Source organism: Rhamphochromis longiceps, linkage group LG4 (genome assembly GCF_057381845.1).
Source record: "Rhamphochromis longiceps isolate RC_006_pf linkage group LG4, R_longiceps_female_GT1.1, whole genome shotgun sequence".
Taxonomy (NCBI): domain Eukaryota; kingdom Metazoa; phylum Chordata; class Actinopteri; order Cichliformes; family Cichlidae; genus Rhamphochromis; species Rhamphochromis longiceps.
This window is the reverse complement of record NC_140560.1, coordinates 35897029-35924918: the sequence shown is the minus strand read 5'-3', so window position 1 is coordinate 35924918 and position 27890 is coordinate 35897029. Positions and strand designations below refer to the sequence as shown.

General features: G+C 42.1%; 1 protein-coding gene across 1 annotated transcript in view; it reads right to left on the bottom strand.

The window, feature by feature from the left end:
* grin2ca (glutamate receptor, ionotropic, N-methyl D-aspartate 2Ca) overlaps positions 1-27890 on the bottom strand; it is a 74844-nt gene that overhangs the window by 16811 nt on the left and 30143 nt on the right. The window contains exons 3-5 of the mRNA XM_085404749.1: positions 17980-18581; positions 13552-13666; positions 6634-6845 (exon numbers count right to left, since the gene is read on the bottom strand). Of these exons, the coding sequence (XP_085260875.1) occupies positions 6634-6845; positions 13552-13666; positions 17980-18581 (929 nt within the window). The remainder of the gene's footprint in view (positions 1-6633; positions 6846-13551; positions 13667-17979; positions 18582-27890) is intronic.

Below are 27890 nucleotides of genomic sequence, written 5' to 3'. Positions count from 1 at the left end.
CCTGACGACCTGTTTCGTCCACATTTTTCTGTTTTGTGGGTGTAACTCTGCCTGCCTTTGTTGTGCCCTTATTGATGTAAAAACTCAAAAACCAAGTGCTTGCTAAACTAGTGGTGCGAGGATATTAGAAGAAAAAGATGAAGTCAAACTAAGACGAATGAATGTTGAAGGGTTTGCTGATGCCGCTGTGCTCGCTAACAGGATTTTCCTGGATCCTTTATTATTGTGCGTGTTTGATAGTGCTTCTGAAAAAGAGGCATTTGTGAAAAAGTTGCCAACAATTGAGTCACAGTTGTGTGGGTAGGATCTGTTTCTAATTGTTCTGAGTGAAACTGGCCGTATGGGAGATAATTTCCGACAAACTTGATCCATTTTGTGTTATTTGGTGTTGGAGAATGTGGCGTTCTACCATCAAATGATTATTTCCTTCAGTGAGCAATCCCGTATGGTGCATGAGGTGGGCAGTGTGAGATAATGTGGCTGCAAAGTAGTGAGCCATGGGTGCAATGCAGAGAGCACTAATGACACATCACCCCTAACCTCCCCCAGACCTTCAGTCTAATGGACTCTGCACCCACACATCAGGACGGGGAGTCAATGAGACGAAAAGGCGAGGCTGCGAGGAGGAGCAGAGCCACGACAAACAGAAACAAACAAACACTTTAGAGGGAAACGAGGCTGCCACAGTACACCCCGAGTAAACACAGCGCTCCCAACATCCCTCGTCTCACCAGCTGCCAGGGTTCAGGGCTGGGCCTTAAATCAGCTGCCAGTCGCATTAAAATGGGTCTTTGGGAATCATTGCGTGTGTGTGTGTGTGTCTGTGTGAGAGAGAGAGACAGAGGTAGTTTATTCCTTGTGGACATTCTTGGAATATTGTTTTGATGGTGCTCTATGGATGGTGACAGTATGTGCCATTTTTTTCCCCGTGTGCACGTTCATTTCCATCCGTATCCCCTTCTTGGGAAAATTAAACTCATCACTCTCATTGAGAACCTCTTCAAGTCTTCACCTCTTAAAGGAGCTGTAAATTTGCCCCAGGTGATTTTTTTCTTAAATATTGGGCTAAATTAGATTAGTTTGCAGAGCTTTTGGTGATGCTGAATCTGCTTTTTTGAGGAAACAGGACAAAATATCTGAGGATTTGTAAAGTGAGATAATGGAGAGGAAAGAACAGACAGAAACATGTCCATGCTCGGTTTTTCCCCACACACAGACTTTTACATACAGTATATGTGGAGGTTTAATCGGTTTACTAATGGACTGTCCCCTCACTTATATTTTTAAAAGTTTAACCAGTTAGCCCGGCACTTCCTGTCTCATTGGCATTCTGGTGAGCACATCCTGTGACAGTGTCACTGTCTTTGACTCCACCTGGCAGCAGAATTAACAGAATCCGCATCTATGGAAAACACCGGTGCACAATTATTGTATAGTTGTTGTTTAAATTTCCAGATTAATAGTGGAAGATTTTAAGTGCAGATTATTGTTGTTTTCTGCATTTTTAATGTAATTTTTTACATTAAAATGTAAATGTCTTTTTTTCTGTAGGGGGATCAGTGGGGATTGGTGGAAACTAATAGTAAAGATAGAGAGAGGAGAAACACGGCAGCAGTTTTCCAGCTGAAGTTGATTTTGGGGGATGATGAAACACAGCGGTTTTAGGTGTAGGTGATCTTTAAACAGCCTGATACACCCATTCATGAACCAGGCTGCCTGTCATTTGTACACATGGATTTGCTGACCATTCCGCTGGAACTGTAACACTTCCAACATGGAAGTCGGACAGCTGCAGCTGAGTCAGGAAGCCTCACTAAGTGCACATCGATCCTCTTCTAACATCTTTATTTTCCCGTGTCCCGCCCAAAAAATCTGTTTTTGAAGCACTGATTGGTTAATAGCCACCTTATGAACCTTTAATAAAGAGAATAAATGGTAAATGGCCTGTATTTATATAGCGCTTTACTAGTCCCTAAGGACCCCAAAGCGCTTTACATATCCAGTCATCCACACATTCACACACAGGTGATGGCAGCTACATTGTAGCCACAGCCACCCTGGGGCGCACTGACAGAGGCGAGGCTGCCGAACACTGGTGCCACCGGGCCCTCTGACCACCACCAGTAGGCAACGGGTGAAGTGTCTTGCCCAAGGCCACAACGACGGAGACTGTCCGAGCCGGGGCTCGAACCAGCAACCTTCCGATTACAAGGCGAACTCCCAACTCTTGAGCCACGATCGCCATAATAATGATGATAGTAATCTGAAGACAACAATAAGACATAATTGATATATCCCAGAAGTTGGGAAATTGCATCACAGCAGTCGACACATAAATAAATAACAGAGTATAGTTTGATACAGTTTATCACCTGCTGAAGGTGCAGAAGCAGCAAAGCAAACTTTGAAAAAACGCTTGTACTTTTAAGGAGCTTGGAAAGAAAGCGACTGGACCTTTTACCTCTCATCTGACAAGTTTCTTCTTCACTCTTATTTTTAATTCCTTTACGTCTGTACCTCAAGTTATTTTGCCTTTACTGAAATGTCTTTTAGGCTTATTGGACAGTACTTTGAAATAGCCTTTCACTTTATGAATACACCTGCATTACCCTCCCCAAAAATTCGATTATGGTTGGGGTTCCCTGTGGAGTGAGCGAGCTCTAATCTGTTTTATATCACTGAATAGATAAAGGTGCTTTATGGACTCGTGGGCCACAAAAGGAAACAAACAGAAAATCACGTATTGAGATGCAGCGATGAAACGAGCCTTCCGCTTTTTAGAGTTCATTAAGTTGTAGAAAAACAAACGTGATTGTCATTTAATATCCTAAATTTGGAGTTTTTGGAGCTTTTTTAATGAAGGTGGAGGATTAAGGAAGCAGGTCAGGTTTCCTGGTGGTCTTTGGGGGTTTTTACCTTTCAGTAAGACATCTCTAATAAATAATAATAAAGGTTATCTTATCTTATCTTATCTTAACAACCTCATGGGGCAGCTCTGTTCATGACAAGGACTCCTACTGTGACTGAGCAGTGAGCTGGTAAACACACTGTATATATGAGGGAGTGCTGAGACTACACTATCCTCTGAGACCATCAATGTGTAAATTTACTTAGTGCAACTTTCTAGTACTGCGTATAGATCGTTTGGCTCTCAGGCTCCGGGAGCGCATCTGCTGCTGCACTCAGTCTCAGCTTTAATGAAATCATCTTATCATCTAACTCCCATCGAATGCAGCTAATGTGTGATGACATTATCTTCTCAGGTCAATACTACCCTTCACCAGGGCATTAACTCTGAATTAGTCTTTGCCAGAGTGCTTTGAGGTAGAACCAGCTCCCTGCTGTTCAAAGACAGCGAGGAAGCGAGATTTTTCTGATCCGACAGGAGAACGTGCGCGACTCAAAAGGAAGAGCTCGTGGTAACTGCTGCGAGCTGCTTTTGCCAAGTCCTGACAAACGCCGGTGTCTGTTTGTCAGGCCTCTCTGAGGACGCGTGAGTGAATCACACAGATGGTCTGCTTGGCAAGCTGCGTGCATGGCCCAGGGGTTGAGGGATTGAAACGGAGAATCTGCATGACCAGTGGCTTCTCATTTAGAAAGCACTGACATGGGTCTGAGTTGTAATCATGTTTAGTGCTGAAGGGGAATTTGGAACTGTTGTCGAGATTCAGATAAAGAAAGATGGTGCTTTCAAGAGGCTGAGGGGGAAATTGGCCGACCACTATCGGGAATGCATATTAAAATGTGTGTAACCTGCAAGTTCTAAAAGTGTTTTCTCATACAGAGAAGTGTATGAAAATAAGTTAACTCCAGTTGGTCAGTATTTTACACAGATGTAGATTTTCTGTTTGAGGGGTTAGAGATTATACACACGTAAATACATGTGTGTCAGAGAGGACCGAACAATGCAATCAGCTGAGGATATCTGTGGAGAAGCAGCTCTCCTCCACAATCCTCCACAATCTCAGACTGCAGGTGCTGACTGTAGTCCTCGCTCTGCTCTGCAGCCTCGATGTTTAATTGCATTATGGATTTATTCTTCTAGGCTAGGCAGTAAAATCTCAGATCAGTCTAACTCTAGACTTATTTATTCCAAATAAATCCTTTCCACGTATAAATATATTCCTGCATAGTTTTGTAGCTGAAGTGGACATCTGATAGTTTAGGTCAGGGATGATGAACTCCAGGCCTCAAGGGCCAGTGTCCTGCAGGTTTTAGATCTCACCTAAATCAAATGATTAGTTCATTACCAGGCCTCTGGAGAACTTCAAGACACGTTGAAGAGGTCATTTAGCCATTTAAATCAGCTGTGATGGATCAAAGACACATCACACGTCACAATGATGGCTACATTGTTGCCATTCCCTTTCCAAATACTCCATGAATATAAGCGCATGCTGCTTTGCTCTATCTTTTGTTAGTGTTGCAAAGGGATTACTTTTGAATTGGCAGAACAGGCAATCTGAAGACATCACTCAGGTGGCCACTCTCACCAGTCTCTGACAATTCAGACTAAATGAATGATAAATAAAACCTATAGATGAAGTCCTCAGTGTGTCTGTACTCAAGGATCCATCACAGTCCATCTAGTCACCCTTCATTGGTGCCGGATGCTTCGTTGGACCCCTCTTTGCCTCCGTCTTCTTTTTCCTTGGATTTTTGTTCGGCTCTGTGAAAACGTTTCATTGTTTGACAAGAGGAATTACGCTCTTTCTGTACTGGCAGGATGATTTGGTCAGCATGAGCGATTAAGCATCCAGCGCTTCATAACACTGAAGGGACGTGATCTTCATCTTCCATCCCCTTCATGTCGTTAACGCCATTGTCAGTAATGGATAATAGCCTGTGCTTCTCCCCCCCCACTAATGAACACCAATATCAGTCTCTAGGTGTTCGGGATTGATGACATGGCCTAATCGTCCCATCTAATTGATACCCCTCCATGCAGCGCGTACATTTCCCTGATTGGGTCACAGAGTGATCTCCGGGATATTGCACTCTGGCCAAGCAGCCTAATGAGCATCTCACCATTGAGTGATAAGAAGTCATGCATGCGCTAATGGCAGAGGAAGAGTCTCTTAATCTCACACCTAATGGCACTCTCAAGTTAGTCACAGAATCAATTAAAATGGGCACGTTAACATGTGAGTGTGCATGTGGGACTGTGCGGTAAAGTGGGTTCACATAAGACGTGTGTGTGGCTGAGATGATCAACACATGTTGAAATGACCTGACCAGCTCTTGCCGTATATTCAGGGAGACCAAATGGCACCTGAAGATAAAGACACAACAGCAGCTGCCTAGCAAATTGATAACAAACCAACAGCATGTTTAAAAAGCATGTTAGCGCTTTGAGTTGAAACCCTCATGTAAGAACCGGTCCATTTATCTCTTTCTAGTAATAAACATGTGGAGTCACCGATGACTTCTACACAAGATCAAAGTTAACGAGCTCAAATCTGTACAAGGGAATGAAAATATAAACCTTGTCTTGGACTTTATTTTAGACGTTTTCACCTTCATCCTGCCAACATATTTAACATACATGGAGTAGAATAATTTACTGTAAGAATCAAAGTTGCCCAAAATTGTAGGTGGAATTGCCCATAAAGAAACAGAAAACATTTAATATACAGCACTGTGCAAAGTTTTTAGGCTGGTGTGAAAAAATGCTGTAGACAAAGAAAGTTTTCAGAAGTGTAAATGATCGTTTATTGGCCCCAAATGTTTTCTGCAGCAGGACAACGACCCCGACCGTACAGCCAAAGTCATTAAGAACTATCTACAGCATAAAGAAGAACAAGTAGTACTGAAAGTGATGGTACGGCCCCCACAGAGCCCTGATCTCAACATCATCGAGTGTGTCAGGATTACATGACATCCACAGAAGATCTGTGGTTAGTTCTCCAAGATGTCTGGAACAAGCTACCAGCCGAGTTCCTTCAAAAACTGTGTGCAAGTGTACCTAGAAGAAGGCAAAGGGTGGTCACAGCAAACATTTCTCTTTTGTTCATTCGCTGCATTTTGTTGATTGATGAAAATAAATGATTAACACTTTGTTTACAGCATTTTTTCCTCACCTGCATAAATCTTTTGCACAGTGCTGTCTGTGGCATCATTAGAAGGACGCAGATTGTATAAAAAATAAAATCGGGAAGATAAATAAAAAAATCTGTAAAGTATGATATTGTTCTCTGCACAGACCCCAGTCGACGGGGTGACGACTAAAGTACAAATTGACTTCAGCTAATTAAAATGTATTTCACATGTAACTTTGCCATAAGGCCAAGGTTAAACTTGGCTGTTAGCTTAATGCGCTCTGCAAGCTGTTGTCCGAACTCGTACTCTGTTGGTCAGCGATATTCTTATTACAAACTCCATTCCCCATCTGCTACATTAGCCTCCTGTCCCAGTGGTTACACCCTGTAGTGTTTGGAGTAATTGGCTTGCAAAACAACTGAATGTGAAATGTGTAATTAATCAACTTATGATATGTGATGCTATTCATCTGATTTTCAGCTTTTAACTCCACCCTGTGAGCGTTAATTAGGATAGCACTGAAAATGCAACATCTGTCTCGTCAGCAGGAAAAATGAAAGATTTAATAGGAATCTTTGGAGCCACTTCACTTACGTCTCGGTCTTATTGGACTGTCGTCGGCAGGGCACGGTGTTGCTAACACAGGTACCAGTCACGGGGTCCACTGCCTCCACAATGACAAAGGGCCGCTCCTCCAGTGTGGCCACTGTGAGGTGCCTGTAATCTGACACGGGCTCTAAGTAGCTGCCAAACCGCGGCCAGACGGGGTATCTCATCTGCAGGATCCCCATTTCATAGGTGCCCACCTGAAGGTACAGAGAGAGGAGGGGAGTGGATTAATGCGAAGCAGTGAAAAATCCCTGCACCAAACTCCAGATGGCTTCTGTGGTTCTGATTTGTTACAGCAGCGAGGCACAGAAATAAACATGGATTTGGGGGAACAGCCACATAAATAAACTCCAGAGGATCCTGGAAATCTGTTTAGCCGAGCCACAAAACTACATAAAAATAATTGTATAATATTGAGAAAATAAGCCCCTCATTCATCTGTGAGGACAGAAGTGCGTAACCCCGTCTATCTCAGTCTCCACTCTTAATACACTTGTCCTCAATCCTCTAACTGTATGTGCTGTTTTGACATGTTGCGATTTGAGCGTCTGGTCCCGGCGCAGAGAGCAGAGTTTTAGTTCCTGGACAGTTTAGAGGAAATTGATTTTTTTGTCACTGGGGATGTAGAGAGCACAATTATACATCTAATGCAATGAAAGCAATTCCACCCCCGCTTTATTACCAGGGAGCTAATTTTAATTGGATGTTGTGGGGAAATGAGCATTCACGAGCAAGCTGAATACATAATAAAGATCAGAAATTAAACATTTCAGTCTCACTTATTTAAAGAAGCCGTGACCTGTTCAGCTCCACTGATTGGCCCTTCTGACTCACCCTCCTTTAATCAGCCTCACAAATAAGGAGTGAATGTTGCGTTGGACCGGTTGGTCCCAGTGTACCACAAACACTGACACGTCAGATTGATTTTTAAATGCTGTTTTTCGTGCCACAGTGTAGTAAATGAATGGCAAACAGACTTTCACAGTTTCACAGGTACAAGCAGCTGCAGTTAGTTTACTCCCAGAGAAGCATGACCTTTCTGAGAGTTGGACCAGAAACCCAAATGTAAACAGGTGCTACTTTAAAACATTTTAAACATCCATCCATCCATTTTTCCCTCTCTCCCTCCCAGCTGTCATTGGACCAGAGTACACACCGTGGCCAGTGTAGAGGATCAGCAGCGGTGAAATATTTCCGTTTCACTCTGGCAATATGAAAACATGAAGAATTAGTCAAGTCCAGAAACACCAGCTTTCAATCCAGAGCACGTTCTACGTCTGCAACAGTTTTGGCTAAAACCTTTGAAGAATATTCTATCCTAGCGTCAAACAGAAAACAACAACGACATTAATCTGCCCTCTCGCTCATTTGAACAGGGATTGCTGCAGATTCACAGAGAAGATGGCAGCGCAGACAAATCTGGTAACAAACTCGGCACCAGTGCGGAGTCATCTGGCAAACTCCAGCATTGCAAACACATGCAGGTCCTGGTAGATTTGGCAACAAATGATGTTCAGAAGCAGAGACAAAGTCATACACAAAACTGAACATGGTCATTAAGATTTGTTCTGAAAGTGCTACATGCAACTTTTCCCAGTGTTTGAGCAGATTGACTTGGAAAGTGAGACCTTTCCCAACATTCTTGCTTCGGTGAAAATCCAAAGTGAGCAACAATAAATTACCGGGAGGTAGAAATGGAGTCCATTACTCACTAATTAAACGAATGACTGCCTCCCAGCACAACACAGACTCCAGCACAAATGCTACAAGGAGGTCAAAATGAAAACTGATGTGGCTTCAGGTTAATGGCTAATGACGTTGTTAGCAGGCAAGTGAGCTAAGGTTAGTGAAACTCAGCAACGCCCAGTGCTAGGCGTGCAAATCCATCTCCTGTTGCAAAACACTGACTTGTGTGGATGTGGTCGGCTAACCAGACAGACCAGAGTCATCATCCAGCCCTCACAGACCCTGGTCTGGATGATCACAACTCAAATACAAAGGACCAAGTGAAAGAAAATGACCAACAAGACAAGTTTTGATCTGTTTAAACAAAGCAGCGGCTTTGAGGGATGTTTCTTTGTCGCGATGAATGATTTTCCTGCCCCCTTATGACTCAGTTACTCTAGACCAGGGGTGTCCAACTCCAGGCCTCAAGGGCCAGTGTCCTGCAGGTTTTAGATCTCACCCTGGGTCAACACACCTGAATCACATGATTAGTTCATTACCTGGCTCTGGAGAACTTCAAGAGATGTTGAGGAGATAATTTAGCCATTTAAGTCAGCTGTGATGGATCAAGGAAACGTCTAAAACCTGCAGGACGCCGGCCCTCGGGGCCAGGAGTTGGACACCCCCTGCCCTAGACCAATGGCACAAAACAGGACAAATCACATTTGGCCTCTGATAGCGATCTGACTCGAACCTGCAGTCACATTCAGAGACGTTGGCACATGTTTGCAAATTGTTGCTCAATTTGCAGATACTTCACAGTCAGTCTGATCCAGTCTGCACCATGAACACAATCCATCTGCGTTGCGTCTCCTTGCGACATGAAACTCGACTCAACTTTTTGTGGTTCTTACATAAAAGCATTTCTCAGTTAAATCGCAGTCCTTCAGGAGTTATGTCACTATTTGTGGAGGAGTTATTGAATTTCTGGACTCTTTGCCACTTTATGTAACTGCCAACTTAATATCATTTAATAATCCAACTAACCGCAGATTGACTCCGTGTTATTGCTTCGAAGACGGCAGCTGACTGCGAACAGTCGCAGACCCGATCACCGTCTTTAAAGCACCCGTTTCAAAGGCAGCGAGACTGTAAAATTATTGCACGTGGTTGCAATTATTTTGTATTTCTGCCAGTTTAAAACAGTAAACCTAATACTTGAGTGTAGGTCAAAGTAGCAATGTATCTCAGTTGTCTCCATCTACATCAATCACCTAGACACATTTTTAAAATAGTCGGCGCCTTTTTGTTTCGTGTAGATGAAACGATTCCACTTGAGTTTTACTTCTGGCAGTGAGGTATTTGGGACAAATGTGAGCTTATTGATATTTAAACAAAATTCTTTCTAGTTCACTTGACTGTGCTTCTGTAAATGTCATCAACTTCCTGGAGAGCTAAAAAAAAAGCGCCAGTCTGAACACAATGTTTTTCCTCCCACATAATCTCTGCTGTTTATGCAGGAAGGGGGGCAATCCTATCTCATCATGCCAGTCAGTAAAGCCTGTCACAGTGAAATGGAAAAAAACTGAACGTCGACAGAAAAGTGCAAATATCTCAGGTCTCCCTGGACCTCACGGTTATTCTTCTTTCCTGCCAGTCATATCGATCAGTCCACTGTTATAGTATCATCCCACTCTTGGGCATTTAGTCACTCAGAATTTCAATTTACAAGAGAACGTACTGAGATGAGTGAAACAAAAAAAGAAACTCTTTTGCCTGTGGCTGCTTAGACTGTGAAATCTTCATTGTTCATTCATCTGAGACATCGGTAAAAAGACGTTTGTGTTTCACGCAGCACCTAAGCAAGAATAAGGAATGGGAAACTTAATTTATAGCAAACACTGTCATGAGAGTTTTAATTCTATTATTAATTGTCTGGAAAGAGAACTGGTTGTTTATATCACAGAAAATCTGTCGGGAAAGTGCAACTGGATCCATCTTTCCAGTTAAATCCTTTTCAGTGGTGAGGTTCTACTTTCAGGGTTTGTAAGTGTTGCATGCAGCTAAAAAATTGCAGATAACGGCAATGACAGGAACACTTCTCGTCATTCTCAGGGCCCTTTTCTTTCCATCTCCACTTTCTTTTGTCATGCTCTCTCTCTCACTCTCTCTCTTGCTCTTTCCAAATGACTTTGAGTTGTACATCTGTGGAAACAGCTGAACAATGACTCTTGGCAAGTTCCATATTAGGCCTGGCCGATAAGAGCGTTGTAGTGATGTAGGGTTTTTTTAATAAGTTAAAAAAATATGAGGCGTGTAATGCCAGGCAGCAGCCTAAAAACTGTGAGGCTGCTTGTACAGAGATGATGTATGAATGTAACAGGCCGGCTGCCTCTGCATGTGTACAATACAAAGGCTGGAAAAAAGGAAATCAAAAGGTGGAATTGATTTTCAGCTTTCAGAGAATAGAGGCAACAGAAAGTGGAGCACACGAAATGGATTGCCTCACACTTCTTAGACAAATTTTTGTGAAATGAGTGCAGTGTTGTTCTTCCAGGGAACGGGAGAAATGTATTTTTCCTCCCCAGAAAGGTTTATGTAAAGGTCAGCACGCTAGGAATGAGCAGTGCTGGAGTCGGGGGGTGATTGGGAGGACACATGTAAGTCTGTCGCCCACATTTCATATTTTATGTGAAAGTGTTTCTGAGTCAATACGACTAACGTCTTATGCTAAACTCAGCTGAGCTGCTTGTCACATGACCTATCCAGTTCCTGTTAACATCAGTGAATTCAATTTAGATTCAGTCTTCTATTGTTAGCATTGTGTTTACATATTAGAGGAGACAGAGTTACACTTCCAGGAAGTTTTCTGTTGGTCGTTACTTTAAAAAAAAAGAGAAAAGAGCATGGAACGATTTGGAAAAAGTAGTCGGACACCGCGATGTGACTAAAATTATTGCAGCTGTGTGCTGTGAACTTGTGATCTCATTTTCTCGTTGCTATGCAGAAGGGGCACCAGGTCTAGCTGCTAACTTCAAAGTGACTTTGGTCCATCAAGACGGGAATAAATAGGCAATAAAATGGAGTCGGTTTGCTATGAGTCTGCTGTCAGTTTGTGATTGAATTGGGTCACGTCGACAGTTACTTGCAATCTGTTTGTGAGATGGAGATCAACTGTGATAAAATCTAAAAACATCACAACTCCGTTGCCTTCTACACAGACAGAAATGGACATTAAACATAAATTTATTAGCTGCTTGCATTCAGAGTATCGCCACAAACTCGCCAAAACAGAAATTCCTCCACAAATCGTGATCCTGTTGCTGCAGGACGGCAATTTAACTGCAACCTTATATAAGTGTCAGCAACCTTGGTTTTATACAGGAGTATAATCAGAATACAACCAGTTGGCAACCAGTTGAGTCGTCTTTGGCAAAGAGGCATGTCACAGATGAGTTGTGTTCATCAGCATAGACTGAGCCCGACTGATTGCATTGTGTTGGCAATTTGAATGAGTGTATAAATTTGACAGCATTATTTGCAAACCTTCACCTTAAAAATTGGAGTCAGGAGTTGGATCGCAATTGTTTGGAGACAAGTTGCCTAGTTGGCGGAAACCTGTGCAACTGCCTACAGTCAGAAGTTGTTTCCTAGAGATTGAGGGTGTTGCATGCTTGTGCGTTCAACCTGTGCATGACCGATTTCACAGAAACTGCAGCTTCTTGAAATTGTTTTTCGATTGCAAACAAATTCAGTGAAAACACGGAGCAACCCTCCCCTCCCCCCCCTAGTTTCAAGGCGGTCGCTGTCCTATTTTCTAGTGTGACTGAGCCATAATGAATAATGCACCAGGACAAGATACCAAGGAAAGACTTGTCTGTTCAGAAAGAAATGGCATATAAAGAAAATAAGATGGATAGAGACACAAAAATAACAATCTTTTAGTGATCGTTTATTTAAAAAAAAAACTGTTTCCAAAGATAAATGGTGATTAAAGATAATATACCAGATAATCTCCAGATCTAGTTTTTAAATGTGCAAATTGCTGCTTTTTCTTAAATATTCATATATATTTTGAATGTGCACAATCCACAGTTAGTTGCGCTGGAGGTACATCAGCTGATCTCAATAGCAGACCAGATCAGCGTCCAGTCGGCTGATCTCACAGGCTGTCCTGTTTAGGCTGCTCTAACTTTCCTACAGTTGGTTTGTGCTTGCAAGCCACTTTGTAACCCACTTACAACCCGGCAGCTCCTTCCATGTGTTGCCTCACTTAATCAGTGTCGTGTGCGCTGTTCTGTGCTGGGTTTGTTTGATGGAAATATGAAGCTATCCCACCAATTATTAAATTTTTCTTTCGACTATACTGATCCAGACTAAAACAGTTTTAGGTCTCTACACTCTAGAAGCTTTACTTCTACTAGAGTCATCACAGAATTTTATTCAACCGTAATGATTTTAAATTATTTTCTGATTGTTTTTTTTTACAGTTGATTAATTGGAATTGATTGACTGTTAACATTTGATTGTCTCATGTACACAAAAGTCATTTAGACAACAGTCAAAAGTCAATAGTGTTTGGTGTAGTGTTGAATGATGCACAAAACTGCTTCAGTCTCCTTCCATATCCACAAATTGTTTGTTTACGTTGCCATTACAGCTTCCCATTTTCTCACAGTCCCAATAACATATTGGAAGTTACAGGAAGTAACATCTTAAAACATTAAAATCACATAATTAGCTTTGAACTGCTGGTGTCTCTTCATTTTGTGCATAATGTGAAATTAAGCACTTTCTGTTGAACCTGATGAGGAAGTGAACTCCCTCCAGTCTAGTGTTACATCAGATTCACCCTCTGGTTCAATGAATGTTTCGATCTCAATGAGGCAGCTTGCTGAAGCAAAGTTTCCCGAGTGTGTGGGTTTTACTTTAATATCCTTCGAAGAAGTGTAGGGTGGGATCAGTGGGGGAGGGGTGTGAATGTGCTGCGTGTGATTAGGAGGCGATCCTTCATTATTTCATTGGTATCAGTGGAGCTTTGATTCCGCTAACTAGTCTATACAAAGAGACCGGCGATGTATGAAATCACTCTGCTGTTAGCATGCAGAGAAAGACATCAGTGTCCTGTAAACACTCCTCATTGTGTGAGCTCAACTGTTAGTTTATCCACTCAGAAATAATCAGACACACATTTAAAAAGCCATTTGGTGTGAAGTCGAGCAGCTGCCGTCATCTTACCTTGTCCCACTGTCGCTCTCTGTCCAGAGTGATGATTATCATGGCTGGATTCACCAGGTAACCATGAGTGTTGAAGGAGAAGTCATTGTGTTCCCATGTTACATTCAACATGTGCCTGAAACAGAAATCCCAGAACAAGATGATCAGTGAGTTGAACTTGTAATATGTTTGTGCAGTTGTAACATTTTTTTACAGCATTTAAACATGTATGTGTGTAACAATATAACAAGACATACAAATAAAATTGCTACAGAAGCCGTGTTTTTAAATCACATCTTAAAACATATTTACCTTGGCTTTCAGCACAGCAGGACTTGTTGATGACTTTTAATGTTGCTTATTAATTACATTATTTTTATTTTTAAGATATTCTATATGCAATTTTCTCTTTGTTTTATATTTGTAGCACTTTGGCCAACGTTGTTGGATGTAAAGTGCGTTATAAATAAAGATGCTAAAAAAATGAATTCACATGTGGTGCCAACTAACTGCCACCTTATAACCACAACTGTGCAGCAGTCGAACAGTTCCCAGTGGATCCACAGTTTTTGAGATGTCTTCCAACGCTACAGCGACCCAGACTAAGTGTCGCTCTTGGTGAAGAACTTACTCTGCAAGACCAAAGTGAATGTTATTAACTGGCTGAAGACCAAGGTACATGCTAATGGATAAAACTCAAATGAGAATTTGCAGGATCCTGAGAGATTTGTTAAAGAGGAATGGGCTGACATTGTTCAGGAGGTACATGTGACAGTTGCTGAAAACTATAATACTTGGCAAAAAAGTCAACTGGGTGGTGTTAATTTTCACCCTGATACTTTTTTTTTTTTTTTTACCCCGTCAGGTGTAGAAGGGTGGTTAAACGTAAACATGCTACAAGAATGAAAGAGTTTGAATTCTTTGATTTAACAAATCATCTGACCTGAGAGGCAGGGATAAAGTAATGTTTGACATCTGTTGCTTGCCAAGATAATTGCCAATAATTTTACTGTTGATTGACTCAGTGATTAATAAACCAGTTATTTTAGTCCTAACTCTCAGGTGTAGGAGGAGCTTACATGTACTTTTTGGGATTATTAAACCCTTTGAATGGGTAATCTGAGAACGCCAGCGACAATGGTTCCCTGCTCCTTCGGCTTCCACATCCTCTGTCACATTAGACCTGTGGTGCTGCTTTCTCACACTCCAGCAGAGGTGACGAAGGCCCGCTGAGAGGAGAACAGGTCTATGCGAAAAGCCTCTTTAATCTGGTATCGTGCAATAATCTCATTAACAGGTGAGCCGACTCATTATCAAAAGCCTGTTTCCAACTCCAGCGATGTGTGGAGGAATCTGGGAGGAGAGGCCGTCGTTCGTGTTTGATCTGGCTGGAAACACGAGGTGACAGAAGTGCTTTGTTCTCTCTCGCCGACCTTCACGTTACTGCCGCTATTCAAATCATGCCTGCTGGGTTTAGCGAGTTTAAACGGACGGGTTTGTACATTATCAAAGCCTGTTCTCAATTTTCCGCTCTTTTATGGACGGTTTGGGTTTACAAAAGGAAAATTTGTCCCCCCCCCAAGGCTCTGAAGACTCTGTAAGATAAACGACTTCTGACATGAGAGGGAGAGAGTGATGTTTCATAATGCAAGGCGAGTGTCTGGTGACGCTTGTGTCCCGTTCGGTGCCCCATGGTGACCATCTAAACCTGCACATATAAACATTTACACGCAAAACGCCCTCAGTCTCTCCCTGAATGACCTTGGCTTACATGAGCCAAAAGCTGTTGCTGGGGCAGTTTTTTTCCTAGCGCTACCCTTTTGCTGATTAAAACATTTTCCCAATAAAATAGAATTTCCTGTGTGCTCAACGGCACAGATGGTGTCAGATTACTCTTTTGGTGATGCGAAACCACGCCCCTTACCCGTCGTTACCAACACCCTGCCCGCCAACTAAATTACCCTGCGGCCTCCAGGAGATACAGCAGAGCGCTCAGTGCTGGAGAGACGAGGAGATAGATGGCAGCGGGGCAGAGGACACAGTTTGGGAGAGTGACAGTCGCCATAAAATGTGCTCCACAGCATCAAACAGATGGGCAGTCATGAATAAATAAGTGGTTGTTGACCTCAATCTTGCCATGTCCCACAGATGTAAGACGGAGCCATTACCGTTCTTATCTTTGATACTCACTGTGTGATCTCTGACCACCAGGGAGCAATTTAACCTAATTTATTATAATAACTCCAAATATTGACTTCTCTGTGAAATATCGTCACTGCTTCGAATCAGTGGCAGAGCTCAACTCCACCCAAAATAAATACAGAAATAAGTAAAAAATATAGACATAGGAAGAGTGAGCAAGCAGGTTTTTTTCTATCTGCAACATAAAAATGATAAAATGGTATAAAAGACGATAAATGTCGGTGTGTTAAAGTGTTAATTTGTTTGTCCTGAAGACGTCTCGCAGTTGTTTGAGCTCCTCTTGTGCAGCTGCTGTAACAGCTGGTACATTTTTGAGTGCGTTTCCAAAACTCTGGGGTTCAATTTAAATTTAAAGCGCTGTCCTTAGAGTCTAGTGTCCAATTAAACACGACAAGCTAGACATTATAAAGTACAGAGTTCATATCTCATGCTCACAATCAGCTCCATTAACGTCAAACTGCGGCACTCGCAGCATTTACGAGGACTGGCCCGGTAACCAGTTTTTCCCAGTGGAGAAACTCGTGTTCAGCGTTTATCTGCCAGCAAGTTTAAACAATAACCACTCTGAGTTTTATGAAACTTGGTAGAGAGGGGAAGCACGGGCAAGCTCGACTCTGGCACCTCTGTGTGCACCTTTTAGTTTCTAAATGTGAGATACAGTCATAAAAGAGACGTTTCATAGGTCTCTCTGCAGTCCACCCCTGCGTTCAGTAGCTTGTAGAACCACCACGTGAACAATGCGAGGCTCTGCGTCTCTCTAGAATCTGCTATTTAGTGGTTTTTAATGTACTTTTGAATTCTATTCTATTCTATTGAGCAGCAATAACTGGACGTTGTAACATTGTAACGTTGTGACGTTGTAACGTCCACTTTAATCTGCAACATAGTTTCAGTTCATTGAGGCCTTTGCAGCCATTCATTTATTCACAGCTGTCTCAGCACTTCAGTCAGATGCAGGTGGGGACTCTGACTGGGACTTTCTTCAATCTTTCCTTTTTCAGCCATTCTGTTGGAGACAGATGGTCTCACGATTGATTCTAGAATATTTTAGTATCCAGAGGACTTTATGGCTTGATGACTGCACAGGCGCCCACGTCCTGTAGCTCCAAAATGAGCCCAAAACATCAGGTCTCCACCACCATGCTGACAGTTGGTACTATATGATGTGTTTGTGCTGTTTGGTTTTCTCCAGACTTGGTCTATGTTTTATGACCAAACATTGGCACTTTGGACTTTGCTCTAAAGGTGCGGTGTTTTGTTCAGATGCAGACCTGAGCAAGTAAGCTGCCATGTTTTTTTCTCTCTTTTTCTAGTCGTGCTGTCATGATGTCACATTTAACATGCTAACTGAAATCTAGCTCTTGTTTTTTTTGTTTCTCTGAGCGTTGCACAGTCTGACTTTGGGGTGAAATTACTTCGAGGTCCTAGGAGGATTGTGTAGTTGTGGTAACACACACCTGCAAACTGCTAGCCAGTAAAATCTAATACTTCCTGCTCTTTTTCCCAGGCTTTCCTGTGATGCTCCTCATTAGGAGGCTTATTAAACTGAGTTTAGTTGTTAAAAGTTTTTAGTCACATTATTGTGAGAATTTCCACAGCTGTGACAGAGTATACCTGCATGTCAGCACCAAATCACATTTAACCTTGTTATCACGCAAGTGATGAATGAATTGAACTTTTTCACAGTTTGAATAAACCTGTATATTTTATAACAGATGAGATATAATGGCTAATTTATTAGTGTTTCAAAAGTCTTAAAAATATATTAAAATGTGTAAATTTAAGCTAAATAAATTGATTTTACTTCCTGTTTCCTTTCTGTGGGGAGTTTATGTTCACTTCGAGTGCAAGTTTAGTCTTAAATGTCGTTGAAGTGATTTTAAGCAGTCTGAGGAGTAATCTTTTTATACCTGTACCTGTAGATGGAGCTTAATAAAATAAAATAAATTCTTCTCCTGAAGGTAAGTATATGAATTTGAATTTATCTACAGATAAATTAGAGGTGTGAACTTTTGTTATGGCAACTTTACCTGACAGTGTCCATGTGACCTCTTTTAATTAATTAATTTTTTTCTTATAAGCTTAAACTGTGTCACACAGTTTGAGGCCGGTGGCACTGCTTCATTAGCAGTTTACTTATCATATTATAAAGAATTTAATTCTTTTACATTAAGGATATGTAACAGCAGACCAGACAGAAACAGTTGGTAGTAAAGTAAAGGCGCTGCCCACAACATCGTAGCTTACCTGAACAGGGTGTCATTGGTAGCTACCGCCTTGACAGGGTTGTGACAGTCGCTGTGGCCCTCGGGAACGAAGCCTCTTTGTTTTCGAAAACTCTGGACACCTTTCACGACGATAGCCACCCCGTCGCGCACCCTTTTCCTCAGGCTCATCCTCCACCGGTCCGTAATGATGCTGATGAGCCCCACCGGGAAGCTGTCGGGTGGAGGGATGTCTGGGTTTCCCACAGCCAGGCTCGGGATAATCCAGATGTAGTCTGGTCCCACTAATCCGACCTCTCCTGCCATGGCAAACAGGTACTGGGCCTCTTCGTGGGAGCAGTAGACCAGCAGCACCTGGGCGTCTATCTGCTGCAGCAGCCTCCGTGCTCGTATGTCGTTCGTGATGTCAGTGGACATGTCGAAGGTCAGAACATCCTGCAGATCCCATATGAAGTAGCTGGTGTCAGTAAAGGACTTGATGTAATCCACGTAGGCTTCGTAACCCGGGTAGAGGCTGGTTATGACCACAAAGCTGTCCCAGTTGTATTCCTCCATCACCTTGAACATACCGTTGATCTGCTGCTCGATGGAGGAGCCCAGCTGGAGGAAGTTGGAGCCCTCACCCTGGAGGGAGAGGACAATATGGTGTGACGTTGGGAAACACCTTCATGCTTTGTTGGCACACACTACACAATTTGTTGCTGATTAAAAAGCAAATGATTATCTCAATTCAGTTTGGAAAATGTGCTGCAACATCTTGAGGACCCCCCTCATACCACTAAGCCTGCACACACACATAATTCATCCTCGGACACCTGGAAGAGAGTCGCCCAACCAGTCTGCAGTGCAGCTTTGACAAGAGCTAAGTGGTTCTGTTTTATTTTGCTCCACCAGGAGCTGCAGACTCATTCATCACTTAAACCCACGTGTCTTATTTTTGCCGTACAAACAGTGGATGCCATCCATACTTGCAAACGCAGAGGGATGGCCAGAACCTGCGCCGTTTCACCTGTCTCCTCTGAAAATGCACTGACCTTGAGGGGAGGAATAAGGATGGGTTTTCTGTTAAGTGTATTATCAGGAAAAAGCGGTGGAGTGGTGAGAAAATAGTTTGTATGATCTCGTGGTATGAGACACAGCCCCACCTCTTTATTTTAATGCAACTTTTCTGGTGAAGCGAAGCTTTGTTAGCTGCGGCAGCTGTGATTGGGTTTTGACTGAGATTCAACCGAAAAGCCGTTTTTCTTTTTCTTTACTGTGATTTAGTTGATTTAGTGATGAGCTACCATTTAAACCCGCTGTCTGAAACATTTAACGGCAATGAATCAGCACAGAATTAAAGACAAAGTGGCTGTAAATTATCCTTGGTAAGATGTAGGGCTGCTCAATTAATCGAATTTTAATCACGATTACGATCTGGGCTTTCAACGATCATTAAAAATGACTGAGCCGATTATTAGCTCCTCCCTCATTTATCCGCGACACCTTAAAGGCCGGTCCGTGAAAATATTGTCGGGCATAAACCGGTCCGTGGCGCAAAAAAGGTTGGAGACCGCTGATTAAGAGGACCCGAGGGAAGCTCGGAAAGCTAAGCAGAAGTTATTTGGAGAGTGACTGCCGTTGGTTGAAAAGAGAGTTTAAAAAAAAAAACTTCAGTGGTGTTGCACACTATTTTATATTATTTTTTAAAGTCATTGTTAACCCTTTAAAGCCGGTCAGAGCAGCACGCTCCGTTTTGCGTAACTATTTTTAAATCCCTGTAGAACCTGAACCGTGTAAGCTAGCGCAATAATTTGTTTTGCATATGAAACCGGAGGAGTTGTACTTACATCTGATGCCATCAGCTTGTCCTCGGTTACGGTTTCGTTCCACATAAAGCTTTGCAAAAATTGCATAAAAAGCGCTTGCAGGAACAAAAACATAATATTCCAGAAACACGCTTTGCCGTTCCTATCAGCTGTTCGTAACACTTCCCACAGTGAAATGATGCACATGCTGTTTTCTTTGCAAATTTGCATCATAGGATTGTTTTTTGTTTTTCCTGCAGTATATAAAAATTGCTGTATCTCCAAAATAAAACTATGAAGACACTCAAAATAAATTTCCTGTTGTTGTAAACTATTTTTTGCAACTTTATTGTATTTAAAGTTTTGAGGGATAAGCCTCTTAAATTTCTCCAAGTAGAAATATATGTAAACAAAACAAAAGCGATTTTCAATTTTTTTTGTAGTTTATTGCACTTTTTTGCAATTTATGTAATTACTATGGACTTAATGCATACATATTATTAAAATATGGGCTATAACAGTTGTATTGATGTATAGCAACTTGAAATGCTCCTACAAATGGCACTACAGCATGTAAAAAAAATAATATAAGCTCTGGTGGACTTGGTTCTATAGTAGGTCTTAAAGGGTTAAATAAATATCGTCAAATAATCGTGATCTCAATTTCAGTGAAAATAATCGTGATTATCATTTTTGCCATAATCGAGCAGCCCTAGTAAGATGTGTTAAAGTCTTTCTGGCACAAAGGAATACTTTCTTAAAGTGGCAGTAGAGACACTTTCTACTGAAACAAAAGTAACATTTGTGTTTAATGATTGGTTTATTGCATTGAATGAAGCATCCTCTATAGGTCAGGTGGACACTGTTACTTAAAATAGACAACTTATTAAAACATAGACATAATTAATCACTAAGTGATATTTTAAGACTGACTTATTTCACAAGACTTGTCTTATGAGACAGTAGCAAACTATGAGGCTGTTGTAAATGATGATAGCATCACTTCTCAGAAATGATAGCAGGGTATCACAGTTAATGTGAGAGCGATTGAGATGAAGGATTATTGATCGATTCGTCAGCAGATCCCAATCATTCTGTATCATTTGTACTGTACCGCACTGCTCAGCAAAACAAACGCCGCCATCAGACCGTGAATCATTTGGAGCGGCGTGACATTAGCGTGACTGAGTGCACAAAGTTTTGTTGTGAATACATTTTGTTTTCTTCTGGAGGTTTAATGATGATGGATAATTTTTATCAACACGATTAATCTTAGTTGTTTGTCTTTAATGCATCGTTCCAAAATTGTGAAAAGCGTAACTTTGGACTCGGTTGTGTTCTTGCTCTAATAAAAGCCTTTTTTGCCACCCTCAGGCTGATAGGTAGGTGGCCCCCACTTGACCCTCTATCACTCTGGGGAAAAACCACTTCATCCTGAGCAGCGCGCCCTCAGAGCTCAAAAAAAGGAGGCGTCGTGTATCCTCAGACGGGCCTCTGAGCTTATTCATTCTGTTTCCTCGTCGTCCTTGAGAGAAGTGTAGCGGTTTTGTGATGTATGAGGGTCTTACGGTTTCAGACGTCATGGTTAAATCCACTGACTTTGTGCCTGTGACTCTACTCTGCCCGCAGCTATGAAAATATTTTCCTTTTCTGTTGACTTGCTTCGCTTGCCACTGCCCTTGTTTCCTCACACTCGTCCCTGAACAGGGAAGAAGCGTGATAAAAGTCGTTCATGCATGGGTGGACAAACATGCAGCTGCAATGAATGCTAATATGGTTTTGTTTAAATGTGTTACAGATTAATATTTGCATAAGTTACATTGGGTCTCTGGACCTTTTGGGAAACTCGGTGTGTAACATCCTGCTGTGGACTAAGATGGATTAGACTGTTCTGGATGCTGGTTGTCTATACACATCTATACTGGGTGCAGGGTCTTTATGCAGGTTGGTCACGGGGGAGCTGAAGAATCTCTCCTTGAATCATATAAATCTACTAATTTACCTCCCCTCACTGCACAGCAAATCTGTCAGCGTTATTGCCTCACCCCTACAAGTGTGACCCTGACAGGTGCCGAGGAGCCATCGAGTGTCTGTGCAGGTGTGCGTCTGTGTGTACGGGCTTGTGTTTCTGTATGCTTTGTAGATGGTTGCTAGCCCACGGGTGTGTCAGATTAAAGCTGCCTGCAAACTACAGTCTCAACGCCTCAATTAGCAGAGAGCAGACTGGTAGTGCAGCCAGAGTGAGCCTGGGGCGTTACCACAGGCTCAGCTGCAGTTTAAAGCCTGAAGTCACGACCGCCTTGTCAGTGTGCACAGCATGCAGAGTACTGTCCAGTGCATGTGGTATGGAAGGGAACCAGTCGTCACCAGTCATTTCCATATAATGTTAAATGAATTCTCCACCTTTTTAGGCATAAAATGCAGATTTAAATCTTGAAATGGGTCAAATTAAATTTGGCGTAAAGGCAGAAAGGTTTGCACGAGCCCAAAAGGACAGTAATATTGTGTCTGCTTTGTTTTGTTCTTTGAAATAGATCACAAGCAGTCTCTAAATTGCTTTTTCTGACTTGCAGTTGTCTCTAATGAGTAGCTTGAATACTATACATACAAACTGCTGTCCGTGACTCTGTTTGCGCAGTAAGCTGTACTTCCACAGTGTCACAGTAATGGTCCACAGTCCCAAAGAAGATTACAGCCATTGAGTGAAAAGCTTAGCATCTGAAGGCTGAGATTACATTCAGAAGTTTAAAATATGCTAAACTGATATCTGTTTACAAACATAGTTTTAGAAATCGTGCATAAGTGCAGACAGACAAAAACCCTCTAAGAGTTTTCAGAACAAGTCCTGATGATGCTCTTAAATGTCCACGTGGAGACGTTCTTTGCAGCCTGACATTTTCTTTGTAAAGGTTTGAAAACCTTACAGAGTTTAGATGATCTATTGTGATTATCTCCAACACTAAAAGTTGTGCCTGTGTGTCTCCTTGATAATTTCAGTGCATCTTTGTGTATCGATGGATACACTGATGTTTTGTACACGCTTGTTTTTATTGACGATGTTGTTAATGTTGGGCGATAAACTGCAGTCTGTGGTGTGGTTTTCAGGTTGTGTTGCTTTGCAGTTCAGACCCACATCTTTGTGTATGATTTGTGTTAGTTAACTTTCCCCATATCAAGATTATCTCTAACAACGGACCAGACCGTTTAATTTTGTTGTAGATCTGTTGTCTCACAGTTTGTTCTTTCTTCATTCTGGAGACTTCAGGCTGTGCGGTGCAGGAACAGCTGTTATTGGCACACAGAGCCGTGTGGTCATTTAGCAAGCGTTTGATTGGGGTTTGCTTTGATTTCTATTTGGCAGAGCAGTTTTATTGTTGCTTAATTATATTTAGTTAACTGTGGGAAGCCAGAAATTTAAGATTGAGACTCAAATTTTATCAATTGTGCAGCCCTAGTTTCTATGTTTGGCGAAATGAGGCGCTCCTGTTGCAAATCAGGTCCAAAAATCTTGGTTATTTTAACTTTTTGCTTGTTGTTTGCACAGGTTTTGTTTTCAGGACAATTATGTTTCAACCTTTTCTCCACTTCAGAATTATTGAGATTGCAATGACGATGATTAATCAAAGTCCGGACACCATTGTGTTTTATGTGTTTCATGTTGCTACACAGCACAGAAAGGGCAAACTCAAATCCATCACAAGAGCAAAACCTCCGAGGATGATGGGTTGGATGACGTCCAACATTGTAACAGACCTTTAGCTGTCTTTTTAAATGGCTGTTTAATTTATTTTATTTATTAAAATATGTATTGAAGGATATATATTAAATTTAATAGTTAAAAATACACAATAACTGACCTTTACGGGCTCAGAAATATCCTAGCTCATAGCTGAAGGTTATTTGAATGACTCAGGTGGGTGATATCTATTGATAGGCTTGGACTGTATCCAACAATCTAAAGAAAATAAGATATTTGAGTCAGGGATCAAGGACACACTGACGGGTGATTTGTGATAGAAAGATAGCAGCAAGAGAATGTTTGCAAGATGATGGAGAGAGACGTGCTGTGATGGACGGTTCAGAGACGGTGGCGCTGAGAACAAGACAGGAGACCAGAAATGAGTCCATCAGAGGGACAGATGTGAGTCAGAGAGGCTGAGAGGGTTTGGACATGGAGCTGCCAGAGGAAGACCTCAAAGAAGATCCGTCGATGTAGTGAAGAAGGAGGTACAGAGGGTTGGTGTGACAGAGGAGCATGCTGGGATAGGACCACGATGAAAGGATGTACTGAGGTAAATGTGTTGTGGCAGTGAGTGAAATTTGGCACTAAAGATACGGAACACAAAGCGGTGTATGGCTCCCCTGATCACATGACTCAACTGCAGCCATCTCCCCTTCCTCTCCCTCTGTCCCTCTATGAAGAGTGACTTCTGGCCTCGGCGCTTTGCTGCGACATATGTCTGCCTCCGCCGCGCAGCAGGAAGCGCCCTGGCACCGTCTTCCTGTGCTGCTGACGTCACGTAGATCCTGCACGTTGACCAGGGACAGACACACGGCTCCCTGTGGCATTTATCACAAAACAGGACTGTATAGGTGGCGTGCAGCGACACTGAAATAACGCACATCCGAGCACAGAAGCTAATTCTGCACTAAGTCACCGAAACCATTAATTCTGTGTTACCAAGAATGAAGACGCCTCAAAGCCCGTCCTTTGTGAAACGTCCCACTACTTCCACGTTTCAGCACCAACACGGGTCTATAAATATCGACAGAGGCAGACTTACAGTTTACACGCTCAGTTCTCGTGGTGCACAGAGCTCGCTGTGAGCGGTTGTTAAAGAGACTCATCGGTAAATGTTGCCTAATCTTGGTTTGACAAAATGTTAACCGGGGATGAAGTTGTTTGTTGCTTCGGTCTGTTTAACTTTTATTAAATCCCTCCATCAGTAAGCGAGTCAGTCGCATAAACAAACCAGACACAGGACTTCATTAAATATCAGTTATTCTTGACGTGGAGAGGATCGGTCGGTGCGAATGGTAAATGAGGGTTAGAGTTAGAGAGAAGTCGAGCTGTCACACAGTTTTACCGTTTCATGATTTAGTGATGCAGCATATAGGGCTGCTCGATTATGGCAAAAATGATAATCACGATTATTTTCACTGAAATTGAGATTTCCATTATTTGACGATATTTATTTAACAATAACAATGTGTTGAATAATGACTTTAAAGATTGTCAAAAAATAATATAAAATAGTGTGCAAATACTGATAACAGTGCAAATGTTTGCAATATAAGAAATCAATGAAAAATGTAAACATCTATGTTTAGTGAACTTTGCAGTGTTGCTCTGTGGTGCAGCTACGACACTGTTGCAAAGTTTACACACTGTGTCCACTTGATCCACGTCTGACTGAACCCATAATGTTTCCACACCACTGAAGTTTTTTTTACCTCTCTTTTCAACCAACAGCAGTCACTCTCCTCTCCAAATAACTTCTGCTCAGCTTTCTGAGCTTCCCTCGGGTCCTCTTAATCAGCGGTCCCCAACCCTCGGGCCTCGGACCGGTACCGGTCCGTGAGTCGTTTGGTACCGGGCCGCGAGAGTTGAGGCTCAGGGCCCTATTTCAGGAAGCCGGTTTAGAAAACTCAGAGTGAAAAACGATACTCAGGGTTGAGTAACCCCGAACTGTCCAACTCGGAATATTCCGTTTCAGAAAGGCTGATAACAAGTAGTTCAATCAACGCGGAGTTGCTTTAACCCCAAGTTAAGCGCGCGCACGAGGATACATAAAGCCCTGATTAGTGGAGCACAGATTAAGCGAGTCACCATGGAGACGGAGGGAAAGAAGGCGCGGTCAATGTATTTTACAGCGCTTGAGGCCGAAATTCTGATGGCAGCATATGCCGATAACATGCAAATTCCACGGAAAAAAGGTAACACAGCCACAGGTGCAAAAGAAAGGGAGCATGCATGGCAAAACATAGCCGACAGAGTCAATGCGTGAGTGTTAATTTAAACATTGATCTAGGGATTTCCACCCATTTAACACGTTATTTTATTATATTTTATTTTATTTTTTAATTTATACATTTTATTTTGTGATGTGATGTGAGCGCAGGTGCAACCCAACAGGCCCCAAACGTTCCTGGCAGCAAGTAAAAATGAAATATAAAAATATAGTCCAAACAGGTAAGGTGGAATTGTATTATGAGCCATAGTGCTTGGTCTGTTTGTCCCATGTAAATCAATTGCAGTTAGAGGCTACATTAATTTCCCCTCTGTAAGCACTTATTGAAATTATCTGAGCATTACAAGTACATATTTGCTTACTCTGTATGCTCAAATGTGACCCGTTATAGCCAACAGAAAAAAAGCGGAGGCCTGAAAAACAGGTGGGGGTCCTCCACCACCACCACTCACAGAGGCTGAGCAGTTGGCTTCCACATTTGTGATAATGTTGGTAGCATCACATATGATCTTCACAGTGCAGAGAACACAAATTAGCATCCATTACGATAATGAAATAATTTGTTAGTTTGACATGCTACAGGGAACTATGTACCTGTACATTAATGCTGTGGAAAGACTTCCTGTTCACATAGTCTCCTTCATTTACTGAAGGAGCAATGATTGGAATGTGAGTGCCATCTATACAGCCAATCACGCCTGGGAACCGTGAGAATAAATGTAAAATTTAAGTAGTAGTTCAAGTATCACCACATCATGAATTAAGTTTCGTTCATCCTGATACCTGCAATTTTGTGGAATCCCTCTTTGATAAATCTTGTGGGTCTATGACCGGGGAACACCACAAACGAGTACAGGAGACGTTTCAGTGCAACTGTAACAGTCCTGACTGCCCGACAGACGGTAGCCTTGAAAACGTGCTCAGCGTCACCAATATTATACAGAAAGCTCCCGTTTGCAAAAAACCGAAGTGCGATACAAATAATATGTACAGAACTGAGAGGATGTCGGCGATGTGTCACATGAGCAATATTAGGCCTGAGGATGTTATTCAAATAAATTATAGATTGTGCTGAAAAACGGTAACGTTCACACAGGAAATCATCAGGAAATGATAAAATGTCCAAACGCGCTCTAATCACTCTCTCCCGGCGGAGAGCTCTGCGGAGAATTTGGGCTTCAACATCTACTGGCTCTTCAAGGAAGGAGCACGCCATGTCTGACACTTCCTACAGTCAGGTTTCCGACAAAGAGGCGGAGAAGGTCAGGGTTAGTTGAAGTAAACCTGCTAGGGGGCAGGTTAGCTTCACGGAGTGTGTCGTCATAGTAACTCACTCAGAATTAATCTAAACTCGCTTTGTGAAACCGAAAACCCAGAGTTTTCGTTAACTCAGGGTATACTTACTCAGAGTTTGCACTAAACCGGCTTCGTGAAATGTATGGTTTTCAGGGTTATTCTGTTATCGTTTTTATCGTTTAATCTGTTTTCCTGGGTCTTTTCACGTGTGTTATGAATAAATTTTCTTTTTTTCGGTACCGGTACTAGTTTTAGTTTGTTGTATTTATCCGCGACACCTTAAAGGCCGGTCCGTGAAAATAATGTCGGGCATAAACCGGTCCGTGGCGCAAAAAAGGTTGGAGACTGTTGCTCTTAATTGTTGTGACACGTGTTCAAAATGCAGAGAGGTGCGCTCGATTTGCCACACGGAGCAGCGCGAGAGTAAAGCACGAGGGAGGGGCTAATAATCGTCTCAGTCATTTTTAATGATCGTTGAAAGCCCAGATCGTAATCGTAATTAAAATTCGATTAATTGAGCAGCCCTAGCAGCATACGTCCTCATGTTCACATGTTCAGAGCGTTTATATATTTTAGATAAAAAGACTTCCAAAGTGATTAATGTGACAGATTGATGTTATAAATTATAATTAGGTAGGTTTGCAGTGTCATCAATTTAATCTTAGTTGTCATGAGCTGGTTGAGATGAGCCATAGTTGCACGTGAACAGAAAATTGGAAAATCATCAATAAACTAATAAATATCAGGGATTTGAGCTGATAAATACTTTTAAAAAAAAAATACACACGGGCCTCTCTGGACCCGACCTAATGAATCTCACTGGAGCCGATAGCTGAACGTGACGCTGCATATACACATGTACTGACTCTGCTAACACT